Consider the following 10,000-nt stretch of genomic DNA (forward strand, 5'->3'; position numbering starts at 1 on the left):
AACACTACTGGAAACAGAAAGATTGCGTAAAAAAAAAGCACAGCCACTATCAAGCAAGGTAATGGAGCAGGGCGTATAAAGGTGATCTGTGCCTGCTTTGACATTCCTGTAATAGTAGAAAGTTCTCCGTCAGGTTCTGCTTTGAAGCCCTCACCAGTTAGCATTTGATGTGCAAGGCATTCGTTACAATGGGGTCAGAGTAGCGACTGGAATGCATCAAATTCCATTCGTGTGGTTACAATGCTAGACAAAGTTACCAACAGTGCACATGAACACAATAAACAGATGACTGAGAATAATCAGCCAACTGGAAATAATCCACATTTACATGCACTTAGTAAATAGCGGGAAGTCACCTCAAAGTGCGTGCATGAATATTGACTGCGATGAATAAACCTGATCATGACTCAGCAGAAACCCAGGTGTGTTTATGGGTTTTTTCTCATAAACCGATAACGGCTGTTATCTTTTAAAAGGATGCCGTTTACATGACCACTTGATAATCAGGTAACTCTAGAAATCCCATAATAAACGGTTTATTAGTGTGCAGGTAAACGCACTCTATGACTACAGGCTATCATGTTTCATTGTTTACATAAGAGATTAAATGGAGTCTTGCTATTCTACCACAGATAGGTGTTTATTTAACAGTGCTATTGTAATCAACTGTAATATTATAGTTAGAGGCAATGTTAACATGCACAGAGTAACTTGGCTATTGGTCATAAAGTCCTATTTGGGTGAAGCTATTTACATGAGTTTTCATACTCTGAGACTCCAGCTGCCATTAATAAACCATTTAATAACAGAACATTCCTGTCTACCTGTGGTGTCTCGTCCACAGAGTGAACAGTCCCCCAGCAAAGAAGTACCGTACTGTATGTGGTCGTTTGTTGACATCAAAATGTAGGCTACCCACCATAACACTGTGCAAGTCTGAGCCTGTGCAGACGGTGAAAACCAAAAGTGAAAGGAAAGATGATCAAAGTAAGATGATGTCACAGACGGTGACACATTTTAATGCGCTTCTCATAAGCGTGATCTTAACGGGGATATTCTAATCTAGTTAAGACGTTTAAAGGCGTTGGCGCGAAATAGGTTGGGTTGAGTCACCAGGAGAAGCACGGAAGTCTCTGTGCATGTAAACATCACAAGTGATAATAACAAGAAGTGTCAAGATGTGCTGGATACGCCTACATCTGTAACCGCTGAAGTGTTAGTGTGATGAATGACAGTGTTTGCTGCGTGTTTCTAGGATACTACAACCAGGGCCAAGGGCAGAACCAGAGTCAGAGCCTTAGCCGTGACGTTCAGGTCCTGGTTACTGGTACCACTGGCATCTCCTGGAGGAAGAAGCCTGCCACTGTGAGTGAGAGAGAGAGAGAGAGCATGAGAATGTACCATTTGCACTGTGAATCGCTTTTGGAACAGCAGCACTTGTTATTATTTATTATTGTATCGTTATATAATCTCATACTGTATGTGTGTATCTATCTATATATATATGTGTGTGTGTGTGTGTGTGTGTGTGTGTGTGTGTGTGTGTGTGTGTGTGTGTGTGTGTGTGTGTGTGTGTGAGTATGTGTGTATATATATACGGTATATATATTATATATTATCATCATCATAATTTATAAAATTTAGTAAGTGGGTTCTGTCTGTCTGATTTTGGTCCCACATTGTGAGATCTGTGATGATTTTGGTAAGTAATGATGTCACTGATGATGTCACAATGTCTATGACATCATCAGTGATGTCACTCGAGCACTCGATGACCTCATCAGTCAATGTGTTGACTACGTTTCCCTCACTACTGATCACTCACTTACGTCATCGGTAATGTAAAGTTGAGCAATTGTGCACTGAGTGATGTCGCTCGAGCACTCCATGATGTGATCAGTGACGGTCACTCGAGCAATTGCGATGTCATCGGTGAGTGATGTCATCATTCTGTGTCTGCTATCTATCTGCTTTCACTCCTCACAACAGAACGCTGTGATCCCCAAAGAGAAGGGCTGGGAGCTGTTCTGTGACTTCCATGAGATCACACACACTGTCATCAAAGAGTCAATGGTCACCATCTATAAACAGGACAACAAGAGGATGGTGAGACAGACACACACACACACACACACACACACACATATACACATATACACATATACACACACACACACACACACACACACACACACACACACACACGCACGCGCGCGCGCACACACACACGCAGTGCAAAGAAACATTTTGAATGATGAGGAACATCTTTGAGTATCCAAATGATCTTCGATAACAATGGCAGATACTAGTTTTTACATAAACTGCAGCACTCACATACAGTATTTCCTGGAGGGAGACAGCGGAATTGGACGTTTTGGAAAGTGCGCCTGGCGTTGTATCTTTTAGCCCTGGTTTAACCAACAATTTGACAGCCTTCCTTTTTACTGCAGCAGCCTGCGAGAAGAATTGCATGAATTACACTTCAGCACACACATACACACGCACGCGCACATACGTACGTACAGACGGATGGACGGACACGCATACACCTGGGAACTAGTCAGTAAAACCACAGCTTCCACTTAATTTGACCCCAGCCAGTCCAGATAGTCCCAGTCAGTCTGGGGATTTAAACTGACAACATTTTAGTCATAAGCTTGTTTGTCTAACGGTTACAATTTAGGCTATAACCAGTCATGATTCTAAAGCTTAGAGTTTGTACTGTAGTGTGTGACATGAGGTTGAGGTTCAACTTGAATTCACTCATCTAAGTATAAGTATGTGAAGCAGTCACATTATTAAAGTAGGAATTATTAAAGGAAGTAGGGCTGTTACATGTTTGGTTCAGTACAAATTCTATAATTTGATGTAGAAATTTCAATTCCTGTGCCTCTCTTGAAAAATGCCTGTTGAAATTAGATTTCCATTGTGATGTCTTAGTATGATGACATAGCCACAACATGATCAATGTGATGATGTCTCTCTTAGGTAGCACAAACTGTAACAGCCCGAACACACCGTACGCCGATCCTACGCTGAAGCAACGCAGCGTGGAGGCAGTTTCATTTCGGCGTCCTTGTTAACAGGGGGAGACCGATGACACCAGCCGAAGCTACGCTGAAGCCACGCTGCAGCGGTAGTTTCAGCGTCCGGTCTATTTTTCAACCGTGCAGCGCGCTGCATGCAAGCAGCCAGACATTAAGTCAATGCAAGTTGTGAGCGGGGGGGCAGGGCAGCGCCGGGCAAAACAGAGCGAGGCGTGGAGCAAAACAGAGTGATTCTGGTGTGAATGGCAAGGCTCCTGCTCCTCGAAGCTTCCGTGAAGCGCTGCTTCTAAGATGCTTGTGGTGTGAACCAAGCGTAAGAGAGACATCTTTGATATTTCAACACTCTGAAGCTCAATTTATGCTTTGTCTGCCGACACTTTTGAAACGGTCGCCGACAGAAATGGGGACTTGAGTCGACACTTTCAAGTGTCAGCGAGCAGTGTCTGCTACCTGGTGAAATGTCTAGTGTCGCTGACTACGTCATAGTATCGCGCAAGTCTGATTGGCTATATAGACGGCACGCGCTTCACTTCCTTGTTTTGGTTGGGGTCCACCCGCTAGTTTTCGCTCGATTGAAATTAATGAACGTGTCCCCGCTATTTTTATCAGCCTGTCCTTGATGTATGACTTCGTGAAAATCACAAAGAACATAGTGTCCAAATTTCCCAGAGAGAGAGGAGGTGAGTTGTGTGGTTGTGTGCTGTTTATATGCGGCTGCAGTCAAGTACGTTACATCTTGCCTCCGAGGTGGTTTCACTGTGCATTCCATTCCCTCTCTTCTCTTGGCTGTCTGCTTATAGCGTTCGAGTGTCACGTGACCGTTGAACCGAGGCGAACGTCCTCTGAAGTATAAATGCAACACCATGAGCGACACTTTCTTTTTCGTCTGCGACCATGTGCTGAGCGACACTTTATAACAAGTATAAATTAAGCTTTACTCTTACCCCCCCCCTCTCTCTCTCTCTCTCTCTCTCTGTCTCTTGGTTTCTCTATCTCCTCTTCTCAGGAGTTGCTGCTGGCTTCTCGGGCTCAGGCTCTGTCCTTCGTAGCCCTGGTGGACGGCTACTTCCGTCTGACCGTGGACGCCCATCACTACCTGTGCAAGGAGGTGGCCCCTGCTTCAGTGGTGCAGAACACCAACAATGGCTGCCATGGCCCCATCTGGTTAGTACTGCCCCTTGTGGCGGGGATGGCTGTGTTTGTGCACGATTCTGCACCCAGCAAAAGTGCTCACGTTGGTGTGTTTTGTGCTCTGTCTGTACAGTATGTGTGCCTGTTCTTTCTAGCTTAGATTTGGCGTTATTGGCGTGCAGTATTAAATCATAATCAATATTGTCTTAGCCCACACATGTTCACTCATCAATAAACACGCTGTTCCTGACCTTTGCTTGTGTTTGTCCATGCCCTCCCTCCCTCCCTCCCTCCCTCCCTCCCCCAGTACAGAGTACAGTGCAGTACGCCGCCCCTCCCCCACTCTCTAGTTTCCCTCTCCAGTTTCCTTAAAGGAATACACCAAGGAATACACCAACCTTTTTTCTCCTGTATTTAGTGCACAATGGTGCATAATAATACCTTTGAGGTGTTAACCACACAAACACACTAGACCAAAGTGATAACATGCCCTGTAATGGAAAAAAGCCTGTCTACTCCTTAAAGCAGTGCCACTGAAAGTGTCTACTCCTTTAACCCATTGATACCTGATGCAGGATTTGTGTGTGTATCCCTTTAAGACCGCGAACCGCGTCACGCGGTTCGCGGTCTTAAAGGGATACACACACAAATGAGGGATACACACGCAAATGCTGCATCAGGTATCAATGGGTTAAGCAGAGTGCATCTGAAAGTGTCTACAGAGTGCTGCAGGTCTTCAAATGTCATAAAACATATTTATCTAAACTCAAGGCCATAGCAGGTCTTGTACATAGATGTTGTTATAAACTGTATATTGTATATATGTTGTGATGTTTTAAGCTGACTTGTTATGTTTATCATCCATTATTCATTATTACAAACAGATGAATAAAAGTAAATAAATACAGATTTTTTAGATTTTTGAGTCTTACAGTAGTCGTCTTAAAAATGTGCGGCTCCTCAGTTCGCTGTTACTTACCACAAATCAGCCCAGACTCATACACAGGCTCATATTCTCATAGGGTGAACCTTTTGTTTTTTTCGAAAATTTTCAAAGGCAGAACTTAACATTTCATTGAACTGAGATTAAAGTCTGAAGTTTCAGTTTCACTCGCAGACACTCTCAATCTACTTTTGAGGTCATCGCCCCCTCTGGTTGTGTTTGTCCCTCCCCAGTACGGAGTATGCCAACTACAAGCTGCGTCAGGAGGGCAACGAGGACGGCACCTACATCCTGCGCTGGAGCTGCACCGACTACCAATACATCATCATCACTGTGGTCTGCACCGAGGTAGGCCTGAGTCACCTATACATCATCCTCACTGTGGTCTGCACCGAGGTAGGCATGAGTCGTACTCATCAACTATACATCATCCTCACTGTGGTCTGCACCGAGGTAGGCCTGAGTCATACTCATCAACTATACATCATCCTCACTGTGGTCTGCACCGAGGTAGGCCTGAGTCGTACTCATCACCTATACATCATCCTCACTGTGGTCTGCACAGAGGTAGGCCTGAGTCGTACTCATCACCTATGCATCATCCTCACTGTGGTCTGCACCGAGGTAGGCCTGAGTCACCTATACATCATCCTCACTGTGGTCTGCAGCGAGGTAGGCCTGAGTCACCTATACATCATCCTCACTGTGGTCTGCAGCGAGGTAGGCATGAGTCACCTATACATCATCATCACTGTGGTCTGCACCGAGGTAGGCATGAGTCACCTATACATCATCCTCACTGTGGTCTGCACAGAGGTAGGCATGAGTCACCTATACATCATCCTCACTGTGGTCTGCACCGAGGTAGGCCTGAGTCACCTATACATCATCCTCACTGTGGTCTGCACAGAGGTAGGCATGAGTCACCTATACATCATCATCACTGTGGTCTGCACCGAGGTAGGCATGAGTCACCTATACATCATCATCACTGTGGTCTGCACCGAGGTAGGCCTGAGTCACCTATACATCATCCTCACTGTGGTCTGCACCGAGGTAGGCCTGAGTCACCTATACATCATCATCACTGTGGTCTGCACCGAGGTAGGCATGAGTCGTACTCATCACCTATACATCATCCTCACTGTGGTCTGCACCGAGGTAGGCATGAGTCACCTATACATCATCATCACTGTGGTCTGCACCAAGGTAGGCATGAGTCACCTATACATCATCATCACTGTGGTCTGCACCGAGGTAGGCCTGAGTCGTACTCATCACCTATTGAAGCCATACTATGCTGTAGTACACTGTCTTCCTTTCTCAATACAATTATCAGCTGTGACTCTTTGCTATCCTGGATGAGTTACCACTGACGGGCTGCCTCTTCTATCTCTGTCAACAGCTGCAGATAGAAAGAAAATGACCTGTTGAAAAATACAATAGTACTCGTACTAATAGAATAAACGTATATTTCCCCCCCCCCCCCCCCGATCTATCTACCATAGTTGGTACTGTACATGTGCTAGGGGTCTGATTTTTCAGAGTGAAAAGCAATGTGGAGTCAAAACATATCCATTTCTGTTTTAGTGTCGGTTTAAGTTCCCCATCACTGCTTTAAAAAGCTGGGAGAAAATAGTTGCATGGTCAGTTCCAGCTGTGATGCTGCTGTAGGCTACAGACTTCCTTTGTCCTCATCCCATACCAGGAAATGACTTTTAGCTGTACTCTAAAAACAGTTTACACTGCTTTCTGTGTACTCTAAAAACAGTTTACACTGCTTTCTGTCCCTCTCTGTTATTATAACAGCCCAGTCATGTGTCAGAAAGGCCTGTGTGGTGACCCAGTCGCAGTATACACACACACACACACACACACACACACACACACACACACACACACACACACACACACACACACAGCAGCAGCAGCAGCAGCAGACCAAATTTAGTTTATATCAGATTACAACAGGCTTATTAGATAAGGGCAAGTCTCTACAGTGCAAGGCAACATCATGTGTCAACATGGGATCAGACACACACACACAGCTGACCCTCTGGGTCTTAGGTAAATAGCCACTGTTTAGAGAGACTGTTTAAATATGACGTCATCAAATGTAATGTTGAAATGTGTTATAAAATGTGTGTGTGTGTGTGTGTGTGTTACTAGTATTTGTGTCTATTGAGTTTCTGCCTTTTTAAAGATACAATATGTAACCTTTAGCATTAGCATTATATTATTATAGCATTAAAATATCTAAAAACAAGTAGACCTACTGTATGTTATACTGTATATAACATTAAACTAAGACAAACAAACATTTCAGCAGCATCTTCAAGATTCAAGATTTTTATTTTCACTCCGTGGTACAAGTATCACGTGTGAAATTCTTGTGCTGTGGACTCCGTTTACAACATAGTACAAATATAACAGGGCATATGAGTGCAAAAACAACAAGAGACACAACAAGCAATAAGGCAGTAGAGTGATAAGACAAGTCAGAGACAGTGGCATATTCACTGCACATAGGTGCACATGTCATGTGCATACTTTAGACGTGCTTAAACATTTTAAATTCAAATTAAATGCAAATAGCATATACCTAATTAAACATACAATTAAACATTAGACATACATAATGGTAGCAGCTACAGTACGGTACAGTACAGCTACTATACTATTTGTGTATGTTAAGGAGTCTCGTGGCCTGCGGGAAGAAACTGTCCCTCAAGCGATTTGTGCGTGCTTTTGGGACCCTGTATCTCCTCCCTGAGGGTAACAGGGAGAACAGGCTGTTGTGGGGGTGGTTTGTGTCTTTGATGATCTTCAGGGACCTCCTGAGGCACCGCTGGTTATACAGTTCCTGCAGTTCTGGCAGCTCACATCCTGTTACGTGCTGGGCCGCGCGTCTCACTCTTCGTAGCGCCCTGCGGTCCATGGTGGTACAGTTCCCGTACCAGGTGGTGAAGCAGCCAGTCAGCAGGCTTTCAATGGTGCCTCTGTAGAAGTCCCTAAGGATTTCTGGCCTTAGCCCAAATTTCTTCAGGCGCCTGAGTCCGTGTAGTCGCTGTTGGGCCTTTTTGACAACAGTGGCGGTGTGACCGGCCCATGTCAGGTCCTGGTGGATGTTGTACACCTTACGTGTAGCAGTGTAGGATTTTAGCCAGGGTCAAGGGCAAAATTGCCCCCAAGATTTATATAATTTTCTTTTCATTCAATTAATTTAATTTCCCTCTCTATCACACACTCAACACCTGCAAGCTGGTTGCCAGAAGAAGACGAAGAAAACACTGTGCACTACAGTTGTCCACACTACGCTTTAGCAACTTGATGCATTAATTAATTACTTTTTAAGTGCCCCCAAAATTGTGCAAATGCCCCCATTTTTTTCGACCGTGGGGCCAAAATTTGCCCCGAAAATATTTAAAAAATGTCCTACACTGATGTGTAGTGTATCAAAACACACACACACACACACACACACACACACACACACACTCAAAAAGCCCTTTTTTTTTTTTTTTTACAGTGCTGAAGTTAACTTTTGTCTTTCTCTCTTCCACTTCTCTCTTCCTTGCACACTCTCTTCCCTTTCATGCCTTCCTCCCCCGTCCCTTTTCCCCCCTCTTCCAACCTCTCACCCAGCTGGACCTCAGAGAGTCTCGTCACGTGCGTCAGTACAAGAACTTCCAGATCGAGGCGAGCTCCGACGGGTTCAGCCTGCACGGCACCGACACGCTGCGGCCCACGCTCAGGGAGCTGCTGGAGCACCTGGAGGGCCAGAACCTAAAAACCGACGACCTCAACTTCCAGCTGCTCCGCTGCTGCCCTCCACAGCCTAGAGGTAGGCTTCATAATGTACAGTCACGCAGACACAGCCAGATACAGGAGAGAGCGTGACAGACATGGAGAAGTGGACAAACACGCACACAATAAACGAGCCAAATGAATTGAAGCAGGCTTTGATTGAAGAAAAGACGCGGTTAGGCGCACTGAGCACTGGCCTTGGCTAAAGACGCGGTTAGGCGCACTGAGCACTGGCCTTGGCTAAAGACGCGGTTAGGCGCACTGAGCACTGGCCTTGGCTAAAGACGCGGTTAGGCGCACTGAGCACTGGCCTTGGCTAAAGACGTGGTTAGACACACTGAGCACTGGCCTTTGCTAAAGACGTGGTTAGACGCACTGAGCACTGGCCTTTGCTAAAGACGTGGTTAGACGCACTGAGCACTGGCCTTTGCTAAAGACGCGGTTAGGCACACTGAGCACTGGCCTTGGCTAAAGACGCGGTTAGGCGCACTGAGCACTGGCCTTGGCTAAAGACGTGGTTAGACACACTGAGCACTGGCCTTTGCTAAAGACGTGGTTAGACGCACTGAGCACTGGCCTTTGCTAAAGACGTGGTTAGACGCACTGAGCACTGGCCTTTGCTAAAGACGTGGTTAGACACACTGAGCACTGGCCTTAGCTAAAGATGTGGTTAGACGCACTGAGCACTGGCCTTTGCTAAAGACGTGGTTAGACACACTGAGCACTGGCCACATAGTGGCGCTAACACAGGCATGTTACAGTAGGTTGCATGTAACAGAGTGGTGCTAACACAGGCATGTTACAGTAGGTTGCATGTAACAGAGTGGCGCTAACACAGGCATGTTACAGTAGGTTGCATGTAACAGAGTGGTGCTAACACAGGCAGGTTACAGTAGGTTGCATGTAACAGAGTGGTGCTAACACAGGCATGTTACAGTAGGTTGCATGTAAACAGAGTGGTGCTAACACAGGCATGTTACAGTAGGTTGCATGTAACAGAGTGGCGCTAACACAGGCATGTTACAGTAGGTTGCATGTAACAGAGTGGTGCTAACACAGGCAGGTTACAGTA

The 10,000-nt window shown here is 45.6% G+C and overlaps 1 protein-coding gene across 1 annotated transcript in view; it reads left to right on the top strand.

The window, feature by feature from the left end:
• Positions 1–10,000, top strand: part of jak1 (Janus kinase 1) — a 48,152-nt gene that overhangs the window by 15,991 nt on the left and 22,161 nt on the right. Inside the window, exons 7-11 of the mRNA XM_083648464.1 lie at positions 1,256–1,365; positions 1,990–2,106; positions 4,054–4,211; positions 5,355–5,469; positions 8,767–8,965. Of these exons, the coding sequence (XP_083504590.1) occupies positions 1,256–1,365; positions 1,990–2,106; positions 4,054–4,211; positions 5,355–5,469; positions 8,767–8,965 (699 nt within the window). The remainder of the gene's footprint in view (positions 1–1,255; positions 1,366–1,989; positions 2,107–4,053; positions 4,212–5,354; positions 5,470–8,766; positions 8,966–10,000) is intronic.

Source organism: Poromitra crassiceps (genome assembly GCF_964638095.1).
Source record: "Poromitra crassiceps genome assembly, chromosome: 12".
Taxonomy (NCBI): Eukaryota; Metazoa; Chordata; class Actinopteri; order Beryciformes; family Melamphaidae; genus Poromitra; species Poromitra crassiceps.